This window comes from Mustelus asterias, chromosome 1 (genome assembly GCF_964213995.1).
Source record: "Mustelus asterias chromosome 1, sMusAst1.hap1.1, whole genome shotgun sequence".
Taxonomy (NCBI): Eukaryota; Metazoa; Chordata; class Chondrichthyes; order Carcharhiniformes; family Triakidae; genus Mustelus; species Mustelus asterias.
Window position 1 is genome coordinate 94,241,777 of NC_135801.1, and position 21,920 is coordinate 94,263,696.

The 21,920-nt window shown below is 39.0% G+C and overlaps 1 protein-coding gene across 2 annotated transcripts in view; it reads right to left on the reverse strand.

The window, feature by feature from the left end:
* adgra3 (adhesion G protein-coupled receptor A3) overlaps positions 1-21,920 on the reverse strand; it is a 162,491-nt gene that overhangs the window by 25,689 nt on the left and 114,882 nt on the right. For both annotated transcript variants that reach the window (XM_078215464.1, XM_078215471.1), the window contains 7 exons: positions 20,993-21,157; positions 14,606-14,807; positions 13,649-13,798; positions 8,080-8,241; positions 7,654-7,866; positions 3,753-3,960; positions 2,432-2,640 (listed from right to left, as the gene is read on the reverse strand). In XM_078215464.1, the coding sequence (XP_078071590.1) occupies positions 2,432-2,640; positions 3,753-3,960; positions 7,654-7,866; positions 8,080-8,241; positions 13,649-13,798; positions 14,606-14,807; positions 20,993-21,157 (1,309 nt within the window). The remainder of the gene's footprint in view (positions 1-2,431; positions 2,641-3,752; positions 3,961-7,653; positions 7,867-8,079; positions 8,242-13,648; positions 13,799-14,605; positions 14,808-20,992; positions 21,158-21,920) is intronic.

The following is a 21,920-nucleotide window of genomic DNA, read 5'->3' on the forward strand; positions in this document are numbered from 1 at the left end:
TGAAAGAGCATCCAATCCAGCTTTTCCCCTCTGCCCTATCCCCATATCCTGCACATGAACCTTGGTTAATCCATATAAGCTACCCATCTTTGAACACTCAGGGGCAATTCACCACGGCCAATCCATCGAACCCGCACATCTTTGGACTGTGGGAAGAAACTGGAGCACCTGGAGGAAACCCATGTAGACACGTGGAGAACATGCAAACTCCGCACAGTCACAGTGGGGTGGGAATCGAATCCAGGTCCCTGATGCTGTGAGGCAGCAGTGCTAATCACTGTGCCACTTTACATACATATGTTGATGAAATAATGAGTCTGAAGTCAGTCGTACCTTAAGACAAATTTACTTTCAAGTTTGCAGAATAAAGACACAGACACTTTCAATTCCTTGAGACCCAGTGTGAATACCTTTTAATACTCTTGCACTGTAGCCCTAATACTTCCCCAATTGCAGACAGCTGCTCTGGATTATCAACTTAAACATGTTCTCTATTACAACACAATTCCAACTTTAACATTTCAGAATATTGGGAAAAAGAGGTAGTTTTAAGTTTTTTTTAATTTTATGGTGATTAGAGATAACGTATAGCTTTAAGTTTAGGCTTAATTTGTATTTTTGGGGATTAAAATGTCAGTTTCAGCTTCATGTTACGAGAAGGCGCCTGCTGGTCTATAGGTTAGTTTAGATGCCTGCATTGTGATGAAAGTTTGTTTCACAATGTTAAAGCAAATACAGAGCATCAAAAAAAGCTAAGCGGTTGCTTAAAAACCAGAGATGTACACTGAGACAGCAAAAGAGCTTTTGAGTTAGTTGTAAGCTAATACCAGAGGAACCGGGCACAGGACAGAGAACTGCAGAGTGCAGATTTCCCAAAAGAACAAAGAAAATCCCAGAAGCCAGGGAATGGCGCAAAAGACAGTTCTCAAGAAGACAGTTAAGTCAACGGAAAGAAGAACAGGAATCCAAGCAATGTCCTGTTCTTTGAAACTGAAGAGGAGGGAAAGGGCTCCGAATTAAAGTGACAGCTGCAGGAACTAGATTTAAAGTCAGCTTGTGAGAAGCCAGACATCTGAGGTGATAAAAAGGTTGGTGACTCCTTATTGCAGCCCTGTGAAGCAGTGGTGTTTTATTTTGGTACGGCTGGGTTCTTGAGAGTGTCTGTGGAATGCTCATGGTGATCAGGGCAGAGGAATACTGAAATGAGAGATTGAAACCCTGGAGATGGATTCTTGGTGAAATTATCCAAGATAAAGCGTTGTTTGAGGGGAGATTCCAAAGTGTGTTCTTTTGAGAGCAGAATTTGGAAACTCTCACGTGGTAGTCAGAGTTCCAGTGTGACCATTTGGCTCACAGGGTGACAAGCTTCTGGGGGGGGGGGGGGGGAACTGATGAGAAATCTTCAGAAATTGAATTGGGTGGCATCTGTCACTTGGTTTCAGAGTGTGGGGTGTCTGACCTCATTTTGTTTCTTGGTTTACTTGAACTGTGTACTTACTAAGATCATTCACATAAAAGATAAGTTTTGCAGCATGCTATCCTTACAAATCTGTAAATATCTATAAAGATATAGTTGTGGTGAAGGAGCAATGTATTATAGTTAACATTTTCTTGTTAATAAATGTTTTATTCTTTTAACTTGCAGTAGTGTGACTCTGTCTATCCTCATATTTAAACAGAAAATACAAGTTAAGATCTATCAAGCCAGGTTCCAGCTTCAGATCTGACTTGTCCAGTAGTATCATCAGTTGGGATCATAACAAGGACCACCATCCTATTACTACCAAAGTCAACATGAAATTAGTCTTCAGGTTACAGGATAATGACATGAAACTGCATAGATGCAATCCAGTCAAGTTAAGTACAAATTCTTGTTTTGTATAATGAAAATGTTGTTATATCATTTATAGTGGAACAGCACAACTTTCTTCAATTTGGGAATCAGATAAGTAGAGCAGGTTGCAGCACAAAAGATTCTCTTCAATAACGGCTGAGAAACCGCTAGGAGCGAAACTGTGGTGCTACAGACTGGCAAGAGGGTGTAATTACAAGATGACAAGTCTATAGAATAAAATCTTCACAATCTGATATAGCACAGTAATTTTACATAAATGAAAGTGAGAAACTGCGAAGGTTAAAGATCTACAGAATCTGACACCACTAAATTTGAAAAGTGTTGCGAAGTAGATAAGCAAATTGAAAACTAGTGATTAGGTCACATTGGACTTGGATAACCTGTAGCAAGTATAAGGAAGCAAAGGAGGTTGATTGAATTCCACAATTGAGGTCAGGGCAACAGTTAAGTTATGTAAGAGTACTTTCAACAACAAGAATGCAGAGGTTGAAGAGCGTGTAGGATAGTTTAGTTAGAGTTTAGAAAGAACAAAAGCAACCACATCTGAAACTCAGAATTATTGTATCAACACCTTACCATCAGTACTGCATAGTTGTTCAGAGAGTAGCACTGCATTGTGGTGACATTCTCATCTGACATGACAATCTGGCAGCCATTGGATATCCATCCTCCATAACCATTCAAGAGGTTGAAATCCCAGTATGCGGCAACAGCGTCTACACCATGTGCAATACGACGCAGTGTCACAGTGATAGGTTGACTGAGAGAACGCAGACTGTTGCCATCTTTTAAAGCAAGGCCAAGAAATATTACACGGATAAGAAAACAATTAAGTAATGAATGGATAAACATCTACTTTAAAAACAATCAGCACTGACTTTTCTCATTGTTGGCTTTTCTAAAGTTATACAAGAGCACAAGAATTAGGAGCTAGAGAAGGCTGTCTGACCCCTGAAGTCTGTCATTTGATTGTGGTCTCAACCCCACTTTATGCCCCCAGATTATTGGAAATATCATCTTTAATTCATATCGTCAACAAGGTTCTGTAGTCTATCTAATACACAAGGGCATTGCACAAGAATTTAGATGACCTTTTATTTTGGTCAACAGGAAAAAAATCACTGTTCCACAAATGTCAATGATCTAACTAATAAAATTGACAAAATTTAGGATTATACATAGACATATATATCACAGAGTCACTCCCCTATGTGCAACAGAAGTAACTGAAGAGCAGTATAGCTGGAACGGTACAAAAGAAAGTAACCAATTGTAGACAGAGATGAAAACAAAAGTACAGAATTTCTCATTCTTCAGAATATATACAATGGAGCCCCGTTTTAACGCGATGGTTGGGGTCCATAAAATGTGATCGCGAATGTTATCGGGGTCGTGCTAAATCGGGGTCGCGCTAATTCACTAAACCGGAAATAGTAAAAAAAAAGGGTCCGTCGCACGATCAAGTAGTATCCGATTTCGCGCTAAATCGGGGTGCGTTAAATCGGGGCTACACTGTATATATTTTTAATTACACCATTTTAGTAATATAAGCCATTTAGAAAATGCTGTTTTGAATTGCTTAAAATATCTGCTCACACACTATATATAACCAGTTGGATTACTTTCTAATATGATGAAGCTGCTTAGACAGAAATTAAATTGACTAGAATCAGAAAGGTAGAAATGAACTTTTCTAGGAGTTTGTGTCTCTCCTTTGCTTCCATCTTAAGAACCATAATTGCAAATTTTTCAACTTAAATCCTAATAAGATAACTGCATGCTATCAACACTGAAAGTTTTTTTCTGTCTCACCTTTCAACTCTCTTCGTCATTATCATTCATTATTACTCTAAAGGTGAAGAAATGATATTTTGAATGCACACTCCCAGATTCCTACCTATCTTAGTGTAGATGACTGGAGAGGCCACAGTCCGTCTCTTTCCATCATCTGCCAAATTTGTTGAATTCCCTGTGCTTGGAAAAAGTTTGCCATTCCGGAAAGCAATAAGATGCAGTTTGTAGACTGCATCTTCCATTTGGTTTGGTACAGGATTGTGGACAAACAAGGATTGTGGCAACTGGACAGATGCTTCTGCAACAGTATTCTATAGAGTGTTGAAAATAAATAGTTTAAGAAGTGCCACACACAATTTCGTTGCATTTGGTCAAAGGCTAGACAGCGTAAAATGTTACGAATACTAGGCTTTAAAAACTAAGTCTTTATTTAATGTATATTCACTTCTGTAAAGAAAATCACACATCAGATCATTCAACTTTCCAGCCAGAAATAAGAACATGGGATAACAGAAAACTGGCATGGAAGGAAATGGATGTCAAGTGTTCTTATTGCCAATTACAAGGGATGCTCTAATTGATCGCCTACTTCATTTACCAGTGGAGGAATAGTAGAATAAATAATAAATGCAAAGCCAATTATGCAACATCAGTCTCCCACTCCACTTTATATTTATAAATGAAGTACTTCCGCTTTATAAGCTCAAAATCAAATGTGTCATAAAATTCTGATCTTGTATGTGAGTAGCTTCTGATCTTACATGAGAGTGATGTGGTACTACTTCTTCTCAGGTACTGAACCTGAAGGCAGATCCTCGGTGATTATTAACTTCATATAGGGAAGGTGGCAGGCTCCAAGTGTACCTCAGCCAGAATGGGATCAAACTCATGCCGCCGCCAGCATCCCCCCCCCCCCCCCACCCCCCGGGACACCATTGCACATTGCTTCTATTCAAATGATCATCTAATGCCCTCTTGAATGTCTCGACTGCACCTCCACCATCAGTGCATTCCAGAATGAACTATTCATGATTTTTTACAATATATATTGACTAAACTGACAGTAAATTTATCGGATCATTGCATATGTTAATGCCTGGTTGATAATGTAGTTCAAGGTAATCAATTAATGAGCATTGTTTGATTAAGGATTAAAAAGAGAGTCTGCTGGGACACAATTCATGGTTAGGAGATAGAGAACTGTTCTGCTCCATCCTGTGAATAAACCTACCATCAAGAAAAAGACCCGAGTCTTGATTCATATCTCACCATTTGGCTTGGATCGATTTAACAGTATAAATCAGATATTCCTTCAAAAACCTTAAATATGCTCTTTTTTAGTTTACATGGAGGGAGACTTTGGGAAGATAAATGGCCTGTGGCATTAAAGGAGGGAGAATGTGGAGTTAGCAACTGAACCAGCATTACTAAATTAAAAGGCATCCACTGCTTTTTGTGGGAGGGAGTTCAACCTTTCTATCACCCTCTGATTGAAGAGCTTCCTAACTTCTTCCCTGAATGGCCTGCCTCAATTTTAAGGTTGCACTCCCTTGTCTTGGTTTCCCTCTCAGCAAATAATTCTCTCTATCCACCCCACCTATTCCTTCCAAAGTCTCAAAATCTCAATCAAATCACTCTTTCACTTTCTCTATTCAGAAGAGTATAAGCCTAGTTTTTGTTGGCTCGCCTCACAATTTAACCCTTGGAGCACTGGTAACATGCTGATGAATCTTACAAAACTGCCTTTCATCACTTTAATACTCGGACCAAATCTTGTTTGGTCCAAAATTGATGACCTAAGACTTACCTGCTTTGAAATCCATCTGCCAGTTTTGCCTACTCAACTATCAATATCCTTTCTTAATTTTATATTCCCAGCTACAATACTCACCATGTCACTAATCTTTATTTTATCAGCAAACTTTGATATCTGGCTCCCCACTGCATTATCCAAATCATTAATAAATTTACTTAGTTGAACTGTTAGTATGGATCCTTATGGGACACCTCCAGTTACTTCCTTCAAATTCCAGTGCATTTCCGTTATTCTATTCTCGGTTTTCTATCTAACCAATCTTCTCACCAGATCTATAGTTTGCCTTTAATTCCAGTAAATTTAACTTTAGTTAACAGCTTTTGAAGCAGAACTTTATCAAATGGATTCTGGAAGTCCATGTAAACTACATTTCTCTGTCTATTACTTCAGTCTGAAACTCTCCAGCACAAAAAGCAATTGAAGCGAGGTCATCTGAAAATTTCAAAACCAAGATGGATCGATTTTTATTAGACAATGTTATTAAGGGATACTGAACCAAGGTAGGTAGATAAGAGATAAGAAACAGATCAGCCATGATTTCACGGAATGGCAAAGCAGGCTCACAGACCTGAATAGCCGATTCCTACATTACACATTGTTGAGCTTTTGTATTGGAAAAATGGAATCCATCCAAAATTTCCTCTTTCTCGAGAGGAAATTGTTTAACATAACTAAGTATTTTGCTGCTAAATACACAAACGAAAAAAAGTTACACTCAGATCAGACTGCTGTTGTAATAATATTTGTGTAAGCTCATCTTTAATATCAAAAGGTATATAGATTTGAACATTGAAGCACAAGAAGATAAAGTGCAGGTAGCTAATATGCACCATCAAATAGTGCATTCTCCGTGCCTCTACCTATCAGAGTCCACTGGTCAACCCATCAGAACTCTCTTTTCCTACAGTATAAATTTATTTCCCTTACATTGCTATTCTTGTGAATTGTCCGAATGATTTTTTTTAAAGCATAGTCATTGCACCTAACCAGCACGTCTTTTCGACTGTGGGAGGAAACTGGAGCACTTGGAAGAAACCCACACAAACACAGGGAGAACGTGCAGACTCTGCACAGACAATGACCCAAGTTGGGAATTGAACCTGGTCCCTGGTGCTGTGAGGCAGCAGTACTAACCACTGTGCTGCCCTGGCCCTGAGGGTAAGATGGAAAGCCGAGACAAAAAATGTCTCTTTTTCAGCAATATTTTACTGTTTACTCTGAGTGATTTTAGTTAAAATAAAATTACTACAAATATGCTAATAAAAGATTTAACTACATCAACAAAGCAAAAAAATTATTAATAAAATACAAATAGATTTTATTCAGGAGGTTCCAACTACATCAGGTTGGATTTTCGGTCATGATCAACCTTTACCATAAACAGTTAGGTTCTGCAATCAGTCTTTATTCACACTCCCAGTGTAATCAACTCCACCCACCCCCCACCTCCTACCAGTACAGATACAGTCATCTGATCCACAAATAAAAAGCTTTAAATTTTCACATCGTCACTCGGGTTTTAATTAACGTATTTGCAATAATAATCATAGAGCTGTCAATAGAATGTTGTCTTGATTTAATCAACATTAAGTATTTCCAGACTGAATGTTAACATTGTGCCCTGGCAATAATCCACGAAAAGCAGCCCCGTCAGTACAAGTGTGGAGATGGAGATGTCAATTTCTCATAACAATCTTGGTGAGATTTCCAATGTAGTTCCAGTTAATGCTAAATTCACTTTTGATTTATTGTAAAGAACGTTAACAGAGTGAGCAGATTTTCACTACATCAGTTAGGGCTGGGTCGAGTAAATTTTCAGGTGAATTGCTTTTTGATAACTAACCACCTAATTCATATTTTCTGCTTGCCTAAGAGTTTGTTGCAGTATAACAAAAGCACTCAATAATAAACTGAAAATTTGAGCAAGTTGCAGAAAAGTAACACAAAAATTACAATTTTTAATTAGAATCCATGGAAGATGATTTGATCAACCTCCATAAACATTTAATCAGAAAAAACCTCCTGATTTCAGTGTCGTTCAATAATTTTCTTACTTTGCTAAACCACTTCTTGAGCATTAATCAGGACAGTTATATCAGAATAATTACACTTCAAAAGCACCACAATTAGAACTTCATATAAAAATAAAATGTACAGATATTTTTCTCATCCGTAATTACCTTCTTACCTTTATTACAAAACTGGAAAGTGTGTTGCTAATATTGCCAGGGCTGCACTTAAAACTGAACTGTTTGTCCAGGTTGCCATCAGGATCTCGTCGTGCAAAGTCAGCAAGTCCTGTTCGGTCTGCTATGGCTACCTTCTGGAATACAGTGCAAGTCATTCCAGTGAAGCCATTAACCTTCACCACAGAAGCTTCCATTGCAATGTTTGGAGAATACTGTGGAGACAGTAGTTAAGTTGTTATAATACATATCTACACAATTATCAACATATTAATTTAGGGGAAAAAACTGCAACCAAGGTTATGTGTTTTATATCTTTTACAATGCAACTTTAGCCCAAAAAAACTGATGAACAGGAGAATTACATCTTTGTTTTATAAGTACTAATATTTTGACAGTTATGAAATATTTTAAAGCTCTGTTCTTACTGTGGAATAAACCAGGGCTCCACTTGCTAGCCTGTAAGTAGCAATTCGTTGTAAACACTGAACAATTCGAGTACAGGCCTTTGCTTCCCACTGAGCCAGCCAAAGGACATGCTCGTCTGCTAACATGATGTTACTTGCAATATCCACCATGACATCCCCAAGCTAAAATAAATAAACACATTTAAAAAAGTCAATGCAACTATTATTAAAAAATAGTTTGACACAACACATTTTCTGCACTATTAAACAGTACAGACTATTAAACCCCAAGTTTGATCACAACTGACAAACTAACAACCGCTGGAAACAAAATACAAATGCTGTAATTTTTTGCTGAAAATATTGAGTACTGCCACATTGCATTTTCTTCCACAGACAGAATGCATATATTACAGCTGATAATGTTTAACATTCTAATGCCAAAAATGCAATACATCTTTATGATGCTGTATAGATTACCCATATATTCAATTCAATATATGCCCAACCAGGTTTCAAACGTAATTCAAACCAAGTAAAGCAAATGGAATAGTTTAATTCCAGAAGTGACTCTGTAGTGCGGTACAGTGGCACAGTAGTTAGCACTGCTGCCTCCCAGTACCAGGAACCAAGGTTCGATTCAGGCCTTGGGTGACTGTCTGGTGTGGAGTTTGCATGTTTTTCCTTTGTCTTCATGGGTTTCCTCCGGGTGCTCTGGTTTTCTCCCATAGTCCAAAGATGCGCAGTTTAGGTAGATTGCCATGGTAAATGCGTGGCGTAATGAGGGTAGGGTAGAGGGGAGGGCCTAGCTGGGATGCTCTTTCAAAGAGTTGGTGCAGACCTGATGGGCCAGATGGCCTCTTTCTGCACTGTTGAGACTCTACGGTTTAAACCAAATGCAAAACTGTGGTCTGTCAACCAGTTGCACAAGCAGAATATTTAACTTGTCTCTAGCTGAAACTAAACACAAGGGTCTGATATTCCCATCCCTCACTACCCTTCCAACAAATAAACAATCTGATTACTTTTTTACAGTTATGAATTCATAACTCTTTCAAGTTGTTGATTTTAAATGGCTTGTACCAGTTCGAATTACATTGATCCATGGATGAAAATCCCCTAAGTATTGGATTGCTGTCCCAAGCAAATATTGACTTAGTAACGCCTTCACAGACTAGCACCATGAACTAGTCTGATTGATATACTTTTAGTATGTAAACAGTTTTGTTAATGAGTTTATTGATGGATAACAAAAATTGTAACTGCAATAGGAATGACATCATATTCATGTAGAAGCCTGCAGATTCATAGTCCGATACTCATGTTTCTCTGTGATGGTGTAACAGAGATCTTGAAGCAATGGATGCATATTCATACAGAAAAATGCATCCAGGCAAATGCCCTTAACTTTAATCAGTTACGTGAACAAATTCTCAACATCATATTACAGCATTTTCTACAAACTTTTTCTCTAATTTAAATAAATGAAAATCCATTACTCAGGATTTTTCAGCATCTTTGCCAATGTTGTGGGATTTTATTTCGCTACTTGCCTCTTCCGTCTCTTTTAAAAAAAAAACACCTAATTGCTCTCCCATGTTCCAAACTAATTTTGTGTGTGTTTTCCCCTGGTATCCTGACCAACGCTTATTCTTCAATCAACATCACCAATACAGATTATCTGGTCATCATTACATTGTTGTTTGTAGGAATTTACGGTGCAAATTTGCTGCCATTTGTTTCCTACATCACAACAGTGACTACGGTCAAAAAGTACTTCACTGGCTTTTAAGTGCTTTGAGACATGAGGTGGCATGAAAAATACAATATAAACTTAAGTTTTTCTTTAGTTTAGGGTTGTGAACATTCTTTAACTCTGGCTCATTTATTCAGGTTGTTAATCTAGGCTCAACAGGTAGCATTGTAATCTCTTGTGTATCATGCCTTTTGTATGTTACATAATTTAGGCTGACACTTTTGTGCATTACTGAGGGTGCTGCACTATCAGAGGTGCTGCCTTTTGGATAGTGTTAAAACAAGACCCCTCTATCCTCTTAAGTGGGCACAAGGAATTCCATGGCACAATTTGAAGAAAAGCAGGAGTTCTCCTGGCATCTTGAACCACATATAAAGTAAAGTCGCCATAGTCCCAGATGACCATTGGCTGAGAGTGGTGATGATTTAACCCAAGGATCCCCACACCTTAGCCGAAGGGCAAGGTCGAGAAGGCAGGCCTTCATGAATAACCTCACCAGTATGGGAATTGAACCCACGCTGTTGGCATCTCTCTGCATCACTAACCAGCTGTCCAGCCAACTGAGCTAAACGGACCCCCACATATATCCCTCAGTCAACACCCAAAACTTGACTGCGACATTTTATTCAATAATTCTTAGTCAGCTGTAAGAGGCTTTGAGACATTCTGAAATGGTGCAAGATGCTATCAGATGCAAATTATTTCTTAGGTTTCATTTATCTCATTAGCTAATTTTCCTTACCTTCCGTGCCTTATTTTTTTGTCTACCATCTCATTTATCCTGTTTCATAAATTCTTTATTGTTAATAACTGTCTAACTGAAAATTAAAAGTATGTATTTAGCAGCAATTACTTATATCAAATAATTCCCTTTCAAGAAAGAGGAAATTCTGAATGGATTCTATTTTCTCCAATAAAAAGGCTCAACGACGTGACACATATGGAACAGGAGTAGGCCATTCAGCTCCTCGAGCCTGCTTTACCATTCACCAATATCAGTTCGTTTCCGTTGGATGAAGGAAACAAACTGATAGGAGAAATAAAACTACATTTTTCAGATGGCAGGGTTTCCCACCCTACCAGCTGAATAGTTAATGGGGAGCACATACCCATTGAAACCAGCTCCCCCACATCCATTTAACGGGGTGTTAATTCACTAAGTGTGAGACTCCCACCCCCATCAATCGCGCTTTAGAGAGCTGCAGGCCAAACAGATGGCTGGCAACTCTGAAGTCCGAGCCGCACTAGGTTTGAGCAGTGACTACTGCTGGGACTACAGTCAGTCCCTGAAGAGAAGATGGTTATGAATATCATTTTGAAGGCAAATCCAGGGCATTAGCAGAGTCTGGCTGATAGGACCCAATGAAAGGAGAGAGGATGTTGGGAGCAAAGTTTCAGAGGCTGGGGAGGGGCGTGTGGAGGAGCGGGGTGGGTACTGTGTAGAGGACACACACCCTACAACCCCAACATTGCCGCCAACCCAGCAGCTACCTGCCGTGGGTAAAATAGCTGCAGAGGTGGGAAGAGGCATGTGATGACCTTTAGATGGCCACTTAGGAGCATCAAAGGCCCAGGGGCAGGTGTACCATCCAATACCTCAACCATCTATCCAAAGAATGGGACCAAAGTCGGGGACAGTGGGAGAGGGAGGGGTGAGGCCGAAGGCCACATGCTGGGTTTTATGACCCAAACCACCCCCCACCATAACCAAATTATTAAAAGATATGGGATAAAAGCAGTGAATATGGAGTTAAGCCACAGATCAGCCATGATGTCACCAAATGGTGGAAAAGGCCACCACTCTGGCCTTTGAACCTGCTGACGAGGGATCATAAAATTGCACCCATGGAGTGAAGAAAAGGTCATTCAGATTTGTCACTCCATTCGCACAACATATTCATTTGTCCTCTTGGAGGTCTAACTCCTCTGGGTATATTGCTCCTGCTAAAGTTCTGAAGAATTTCTCACTGACCCACATAAGCAATCAAATGAATATGAATAATTATCTCTTTATCTGGTTGCCACTATCAATGACAACAAGACATTTATCATACATTTAATAGCTGACCCGTTTGAGAAATAGATCATAAAACTCAGTGAAAAGAAAACAACTTAACTCAATGGGAAATAATTTTTTGAGCACATTAGCAGATGCTACCTGTAATTACAACTAGTAATAGGTTTCACAATTTTCACAACAAATCAGACTACCTGTATGGAAAACAAAACTAGATTTCTGAAACTAGGAATGCTTAAAATAATGTTATCACCTTTACCTACTATGACATTACAATAGGCATTCAAACAAATCACTGTTCTTGAAAATGAAGAATAACTGAAAGACTACCTTATATTGCTGAGCTGACTAAAACCCAAAGTAAACATTTCACTCTGGCTACAAAAGTAGGCCAGAAGTTCTGAGGCAAGTAACTCACCTCCTTACTCTCCAAACCTATCCACCATCTATAAGCCACAAGGCAGGAGTGTGATGGAATACACTCCACTTGCCTGAATGAGTTCAGCTCCAACAACACTCGAAGTTTGACATTATCCTGGACAAAGTAGCCCACCTGAATGGCACCCACTCATCAGTTTAAACATTCACTCCTTCCACCACCGACACCCACTCCTTCCACAACTGACACACCCAGTGGCAGCAGTGTACCATCTACAAGATGCATTGCAGCAACTCACCACAGCTCTTTTGACAGCACCTTCCAAACCTACAATTTCTACCACCTAGAAGGACAAGAGCAGTAAATGCACGGGGCCACCACCGCCTGCAAGTTTGCCTCGAAGCCACACACCACCCCAACCTGGAACTATAATTGCCATTCCTTCACTGATGCAGCATCAAAATCCTGCAACTCCCTTCGGTGCAGTACTGTGGGTGTACATGCAACAGATCAACTGCAGTGATTCAAGAAGACAGCTCACCATCACCTTCTCAAGGGCAGTTAGGGATGGGCAACAAATGCTGATCTAACCAGCAAAGCCCACATTCATGAAAGTATTCAAAAAATATTACTAGCCATTTAATAGCTAATAAACTAGGCTAATATTCCCTTGAATTTAAAAATGTAAGGACTGATTTGTTCAAGGTCTTCAAGATGTTAAGGGGAGCCAATATTTTCCTTCTACCCACCCTATTTCTGCTGAATGGGAAATCTCGGACGCGCAGACATCGCCATGCCTTTCAGGAGAGAAGTATCAAATTCTCTACCACAAACAACAAATCATCCTGGGTTAATTGTAAATTTTAGATCGGAGATTGATAGCTTTATGTTAACCAAGTTATTAAAAAATATGGGACAAAAGCAGTGAATATGGAGTTAAGCCACAGATCAGCCATGATGTCACCAAATGGTGGAAAAGGCTCAAGGGGACTGAATGGTTTACTCTTGTTCTGATGATCCGTCTCCTGGTTTTGTCTCTTTGTATAACATAATAGCACTTGATTCAATGTCAGTGGGATAAAGATAGTCGATGAAAATTCAACAGAGGTTATCAATCTTTTTCAAAGATGGGTGGCTAATGCAACAGATAGAAAAATTTACACTGGTGTGTTCATGTGAGATTTGAGTTAAGGTAAATTGGCGAGACAAAGCAGAAAGACTTTTACTCAGCAACTTGCCATTCCATATGTAGATTAGAAGAGCTTCATATTTGCATTAATTTATTTATATATACAAAATATGATCCATTCACCAGACAAAAGGTCTTTGAGCATAACAAAACTATTTGGGGAAAAAATATTTAATATAGAATGGAAATGTATTTTAATATGCATAAGTATTTACAGGTGTCATTGATAATAAATAATCAATAACTGACCTCTTTGTATTTTTCTGCAAATCTGTCAAATTTTTCAATCATTTCAGCCACAAAAATGACATCCATCTTATCAGAAAAGTTTGCAGCTTCCACGGTGTAAGCCAGAAGTTGTCGCGCTGTTGCCACAGCATTTGTGAGATTCAAAGGCATCTATTTATTTAAAATGAAAAGGTAATAGTACTGCTGGATGACACAATGGAAGAACCTTATTGCAATTGTGAACTAACGGAGATGAACAATTCATGAAGATTTTGCATGAATTCACATATTTTACCTTTACATTTTTTACACCACACTTACACACAATACCTCAAGCAGAAAACTGAAAAGTGGCATGCTAATGACAACAAAAATATATCAGGAAAAAGTTTCAAGATTACAATGCACCTCATCTCACAGATTTATTGTGCATTCCAAAATAAGTTCTTGCATTTATATAGTGTCTTACTGTCCTGCCAGAATATTTGTACTTATTTACCTGATGAATTATGACTGCAGTGACTGTTGAGCATGCTAATGGCCAAGATTTTCCGACCCCAACACCAGTGAGCATTATCGCGATGGGATGGCAATCTTTGGAGAGCCGTTGACTTTTCCTGGCACTCCAGATTTTTCTGACCCACCCACAATGATGCTTCTGGTGTTGGGGCCAGAAATCCCTGCCCAATGTTACAATTCTTATACATATCAATGAAATGCATTCATGGCGATGTCTGGATTGTTTACTCAAGTCCTGGTGTGGTATCTAAACCCAGAATCTTTGGACAAGAGATAATAATAATGCTTACAGATTTAAGCTGACAATTTACAAATTGCAATACTGAGTAAAGCTTAGCAATTACAAAGTTCTATTTAATGGTAAAAAATTTCTTCATGAATTTGCTATATAAATTTAAGCTTGCAATATTTTTACAGCATGAGATAATTTTTCTAATGTAAGTGAGCACTCATAGATACCTGATTAAACATGTAAAGCACCCGTGTCACATCATTTGCATACTGACATCGGGAATAATTGTCTTCGGACCAAAATCCTCCTCTGTCACACTTGCGCCAAGCCTTCTTTTCATCTTGAGAGCCACCGGGATATATGCCAGTGCCAGCAGAGTAACGGGTACAGAGCAGGTAGGCAGTGATGCCAGCCAGTGTACGAGGCCATCTATATGTCAGAAAATTATTCCATTCAATTAACTCAAATTTATCTCAAAACAGAAATTTGAGGTTCAGTTTTCATAACGAGTAAAAAGAAAAATTAAATCAATTATTATAACAGTTCTAGCCAATCTCTACCCTATTTCTTACATTTTCATATTTTAACATGAGTGAGGGGCAGGACTGGCAGTTCAACGTCCTCTTTTACCTCCTCCTCTCCCTCCAGGGACGTTGAAATAGAATCTTCAAGCGAGGCAGAGGAGGGGGTAAAAGAGGAGGAGGCATTGCATTATTAGTTAAGGAGGCAGTTACTGCAGTAAGGAGATATGATATCTTGGAGGGGGCATCAAATGATGCTTTGTGGGTAGAGCTTGGAAATAAAAAAGGGACAGCTACATTGCTAGGTGTTTATTATAGACCTCCAGATAGTCAGCAGGAAATTGAAGAGCAAATGTGTGCACAATTCGCAGAGGGGTGTAAAAATATGAGGGTAATTATATTAGGTGATTTCAACTTTCAACATTAGAACAAAGAACAATACAGCACAGGAACAGGCCCTTCGGCCCTCCAAGCCCGCGCCGCTCCCTGGTCCAAACTAGACCATTTTTTTGTATCCCTCCATTCCCACTCCATTCATGTGGCTATCTAGATAAGTATTAAACATTCCCAGTGTGTCTGCCTCCACCACCTTGCCCGGCAGCGCATTCCAGGCCCCCACCACCTTCTGATATCCGTGTTAAACCTCCCCCCCCTCACCTTGAACCCATGACCCCTCGTGAACGTCACCACCGTTCACCCTATCTATGCCTTTCATAATTTTATACACCTCTATTAGGTCACCCCTCATCCTCCATCTTTCCAGTGAGAACAACCCCAGTTTACCCAATATCTCCTCATAACTAAGCCCTTCCATACCAGACAACATCCTGGTAAACCTCCTCTGCGCTCTCTCTAAAGCCTCCACGTCCTTCTGGTAGTGTGGCGACCAGAACTGGGTGCAGTATTCCAAATGCGGCCGAACCAACGTTCTATACAACTGCAACATCAGACCCCAACTTTTATACTCTATGCCTCGTCCTATAAAGGCAAGCATGCCATATGCCTTATTCACTACCTTCTCCACCTGGTCATCCATGGTTCATTGTTAATTAGGATAACCATCATGTTAAGGGCTTAGATGGAGTAGAGTTCCTAAAATGTATACAGGAAAACTTTTTAGGTCAATATTTAGAGGATCCAACAAGGGAAGAAGCTAAGCTGGACCGAATTCTGGGGAATGAAGCCGGACAGGTGGTTGATATGTTGGTGAGGAGCATTTTGGTGATAGTAAATTCAATTCAAATTTGTTACAGACACAGAAATTGACAAGTTGCAGAAAACTGTTTTGGATTGGGGAAGAGTAGATTTTAACAAAATTAGACAGGAACTGGCCAAGGTAGACTGGAACAGGTTACTTGTGGGGAAATCTGCAGAAGAGCAGTGGGGGGTGTTCAGGGGATACAGGCCCAACATGTTCCCTCTAGGGTGATAGGAACGTGTAACAAACCCACAGAACCATGGATGACCAGAGACATTCAGGATATAATGAGAAGGAAAAGAGGGGCTTTTAACAACTATAAGGGGAGTAAGTCTGCAGAGGCATTAGTGGAGTACAGAAAGTGCAGGATGGAACTTTGGCGAGGCCACAGTTGGAGCACTGTGTACAGTTCTGGTTGCCACATTATAGGAAGGAATGTGAACGCACTGGAGGGGGTGCAGAGGAGATTTACCAGGATGCTGCCTGGGATGGAACATTTAAGTTATGAAGAGAGGTTGGATAGGCTTGGGTTGTTTTCGTTGGAACAGAAAAAACTGAGGGGTGACCTGATTAAGGTGTTCAAGATTATGAGGGGCATGGACAGGGTGGATAGGGAGCAGCTGTTCCTCTTAGTTGGAGGGTTTGTTACGAGGAGACACAAGTTAAAAGTGAGGGGTGGGAGATTTAGGGGGGATTTGAGGAAAAACCTTTTTTGCTCAGAGGGTGGCGACGGTCTGGAATGCACTGCCTGGGAGGGTGGTGGAGGCGGGATGCCTCACATCCTTTTAAAAGTACCTGGATGAGTACTTGGCACGCTATAACAATCAAGGCTATGGGCCAAGTGCTGGCAAGTGGGATTAGGTGGGCATGCGTCGGTGCAGAATTCGGTGATTCTGTGAAACCTATCTTGTCTATGGCAACTTGGAATATTTGTTCTTCATTTTGTAAAAATATTCATTACCCCATCATCTATAAAACAGTAAGGAAAATATTCAAAAGAGACCACTGCATTACAGTACACTTAAAATATTAAGCTGACTGCTGTTGGTACATCTATAGCTGAAGAAATATAAAACCAATCAGTTCAGTACCTTAATTCTAAGATTATGCATAATCCCTATTTACTGCAAAAAACAAAATAACACCATAGTTTCTTGGCATTGTGGAGCTCAAAGCAAATGAAGTATAGCAGAGCTAAATTAAATACCACCCTTTAGAAACTGGAAGTTAAATAGGATCTTATAACTCAACAGTATGCTATTATGATATTATATTGATGTCCTTTAGGGAAAGTAATCTGCCATTTACCTAATCCGGACTAAACGTGACTCCAGACACACAAGCAATATGGTTAATCCATCTCACCTACACATCATGGGATACTCTGAAATTGCCTAAAACGTCACTCAGTTTAAGGGCAATTAGGGATGGGCAACAAAAATTTTCATCTTGCCAACGGCACCCACATCCCATGAAAGAATAAAGAAAAAAGATCCAGGCTTTCGAAATTCTATAACAGATGGCTATTCTCAAGTGCTATCACATAAAATCATATATATAACCTTTGCTGAGCAAGGGAATAAGAAAAATGCTGCTCTACTTGCAGCAATAAGCTACTCTGTTCAAGAGCAATTAGTGATAGTCAATCAATGCTAGCTCAGCCAGTGAAGCCCACATCCCGTGAAAGAGTTAAAAAAATTCAAAACAGCAGCTGAAAAATTGCAAAGAAAATAGTACAAATAGAATTAGTGGGAATGGGAAAATAACTATAATCACTGACTAACATACTGTTTAGCTGCATAAGGACTAGCACTGCATTTCCAACATTTTGAGAACAAGTCTATACAACATACTAAAAATTTGGAAAAAATGCACCTATACTCCAGGGAGTGAGGGTTGCAGGGTGGGTAGATGGTTGAACTTTTATGTGGTGATAGTGATATGTTGCAGGTCACTCAGGGAATTGGAATTGCTGTGACAACATGCGTATATATTTGTTTACATGCATTTTTTAGTCTGGAGCTTCAAATAGTGATGGTAGGGAATTTGACATTCTTTCCATCAAATGGCTGACCAGAAATCTCTGCTGCTGTTATCACCTGTCACTGATGTCTGTTGGAAGGATTTTCAGGTTGACAATCAACCTGTTTGGCTACATTATGAACGCACCTTCCTTGGCCATCAAGTCTTCAGGTTGGACTTGAACCCAGTACATCTGGCTCAGAGAAAGGAATGCTACCCACTACATCGCAAGGCTTCCAAAATCTCGTGTAGAAGTAGATTGAAACTGGAGCTGGTACTTTACTAAATTTCTTCAAAAGACAGGTCTTATTATGTGTTAACAAGCACAGAATTTCACAGATTGGGCCTGCCTGGGAAATTGGAGCTTTCTTCACTTTCAGTAATGTTCTTTTCTCTCCTCACTGGTGTGCAGTAACAGAGGAATCAAGTTGTTGTTCTTACCTACCTGGATAAGAAATTCTAAATCCAGCATTAAAAAAATACTGAATATGGTAAATTCTTTTTTACATGACTCAGTTATTGGAACTCAAAATTTACATTTGAAAATAATAAATGTTTATTAGTGACTAGTGGTGTGCTTCATGGATCAGTGTTGGGACACCAATTTACATAGATGATTTGAAGTTGGGAACCAAGTATAGTGTGTCAAAGTTTGCAGATGACATTAAGATGAGTGGTAGAGCGAACTGTGCAGAAGACACTGAATGTCTGCAAAGGGATACAGATAGTCCAAGTGAATGGACAAGGGTCTGGCAGATGGAGTACAACGTTGGTAAATGTGAGGTCATCCATTTTGGTAGGCATAACAGCAAAATGGACTATTATTTAAAATGTTAAAAAATTGCAACATGCTGCTGTGCAGAGGGATTTGGGTGTCCTTGTGCATGAAGCACAAAATGTTGGTTTGCAGGAGCAGTAGGTAATTAAGGCGGCAAATTGAATTTTGTCCTTCATTGCTAGAGGGATGGAATTTAAAAACAGGGAGGTTATGTTGCAGCTGCATAAGGTGCTGGTTAGGCCATACCTGTACAGTTTTGGTCTCCTTACTTGAGAAAGGATATACTGGCACTGGAGGGGGTGCAGAGGAGATTCACTAGGTTGATTCTGGAGTTAAGAGAGTTGGCTTATGACAAAAGACTAAGTAGACTGAGCCTATACTCATTGGAATTTAGAAGAATGAGGGGGGATTTATAGAAACATAAAATTATGAAGGGAATTGATAAGATAGAAGCAAGGAGGTTGTTTCCACTGGTGGGTGAAACCAGAACTAGGAGGCATAGCCTCAAAATAAGGGGGAGCAGATTGAGGACTAAGTTGAGGAGGAACTTCTTCACCCAAAGGATTGTGAATCTGTTGAATTCCCTGCCCAGTGAAGCAGTTAAGGCTACCTTGTTGAATGTTTTTAAGGCAAAGATAAATAGATTTTTGAATAGTAAAGGAATTAAGGTTTTTGGTGAGTGTATGGGTAAATGGAGCCGAGTCCACGAAAAGATCAGCCATGATCTTATTGAATGGCAGTGCAGGCTTGAGGGGCCAGATGGCCTACTCCTGTTCCTAGTTCTTATGTTCTTAAATAGCACCTTGCTTGTAATATTGCACATGATTTGGATGTTAGGTTGTCAACAACAGTTTATTGCAGGAAATGCACAATGAGGGCCTCCAATCTTCCACTCCATGAACTTTAAGCTCACACAAACTCTGCTGGCCACATCACAACTCCTTTTCTTTCATCATTCCTGCACCCACTGACCTAAATTAGCTCTCAGCCCATGAAAGGCTCCCTATGTTTAACCTCTTTCTAGAACCCTGAGAACTCTACGTTCCACCAATCCTGACTTTGTCATTCCCCCAATTTGTTCACTGCACCATTCAAAGCCAAGCCTTATTCCCTCCTGGCCATTTGCTCTGGAGAAGCAGAGGCTGAGGATAGCCAGTAAAGCATTTAAACCTAATAGTTGACCAATAATAAGCAAAAACTCAAAAGTGAACATTATGCCCACCATTTGGGTTAACACGGCACATTTTCATTGCTTTAAATATTCCAGGCAATGATATGAAAGAAGTTAAAAGCTGGGATTACTGTTTTGCTCAATCATGTGTATTATGCAAAATTAAATCTTCCTGGTTTAACATTAACCTTTGCTTGCCAGAGTAATTATCGGTTCCACATGAAGATTGCCTAAGCATACAAGTACGTGCGAAGAATAAAATATCTACTTCAGCTCAAAAGGGAGCCCCATTTTTTTTTTCACAATTTAGCTCATGATATTTTACAATTAAGTACTGTACTCAACCATCAATCCTAATAATATGCTGAATTGCTCAAGCAGGATTTTCAATCTTCTGACAAAGGTGAGAGTTCCACCAACTCAGCCAAGTTAAAACAAAGTTCTGCACTGTAACTTAAGAGCATATACCATTGCAACATCAGACAATTAATGTCCTGCTTTATTGCTATTATCTATGCATATTTAGAAACTTAGCACTTTTATTTATTTAAATAGTCAATTAAATGCATCAAGAAAATTGATCTTTAACTAAACCAAATTACTACAGAATTACATTGTTTTCACTATCTTCAAGCATCAGTTACTCAAATACCCCAAACCCCATTTCTGTACATATTGACAAAATAGCTTTTGTTGAAACTCATTTTTAATAAATGTCACATCGTCTAAGATTAATGTTCAAACATAGAGTACATCTCAATGATAGAATTGCTGACTGCAAGGTATCATTGCAAATTTATTAACTGTAATCAGTAGAATGATGAATAAAGCAAGCACTTTAGTTTTGGATAAGTAGTTTATTGAGAAAAGGACACAACATTCCGCCAGTCTTTCATGAAATCTTTTTTTGTCTAAGTTAATTACCTGAAATCCCCTTTGTTATTCATCACCATCTCTGAAGGGCAGTACTTAGCTGAGCTCTCCAAGACAACTATGTCAATCTGTTTTGTTTTGTTTCCACGTTTGGTTTGGACATGGCATTCCCAGTTTCCAGTGGAACCCATTTGGATATTTGAGATAGTTAGAGCACTGTGTTTAGAAATAATTACATTACCATTCAATAGAGACATAGGAAGGAATATTTAAGTTTGTAAAATATTTCACTTCAGAAAATGGACTAATTCATCTTATTATAAAAGACACAGCTGCAAGATGTATTAACTGCACGCAAACTCAAAAATCACAAACACAACTTTTGAATGGTTCAATGATTTGGGAAGTTCTTATAGGATACATGGAATTTTTCTAAATTTAAAACTCATTGAAAGAGAGAATAAAATTTTAAAGCAGTGTCAAACCTTTTAGTATCTTAAAGCCATTGAATACAAAATCTTTATTGTGCTGAAAATCAAGTATTATGAAGTAAATGTTGGAAATAGTACAAATATAACTAATACTAAATTCCTGGCAATTTAATCCACATTTAAAATACACTAGCATGGAGACTTGAAAGAGCCTTTCTCAACATTTGGAGCATTGCAATCTAGTAAGATCATATTTTCTGCATTTATAACATTTGCTTTTGAGCAAATATTTGGAGATTTATGGAAGGGTAAAGAATTGCACTAGGCATTGTGTGAAAATGGTGGCATCATATCCAGGTCGGATGTCATTCAATGTCCTGAAATTCAATGATACAAATTGGAAAGACAACAATTTAAAAAAAACCCACACTAAACTGATCTTCATAAAACTAGAAAAAATAGAATTTCTTAGTGCTAGTCTATTTCAAGTATAGGAAAAAATAAATCTTATACTGTATATGTGCTATAATTATGGAAAGAAGCATTCC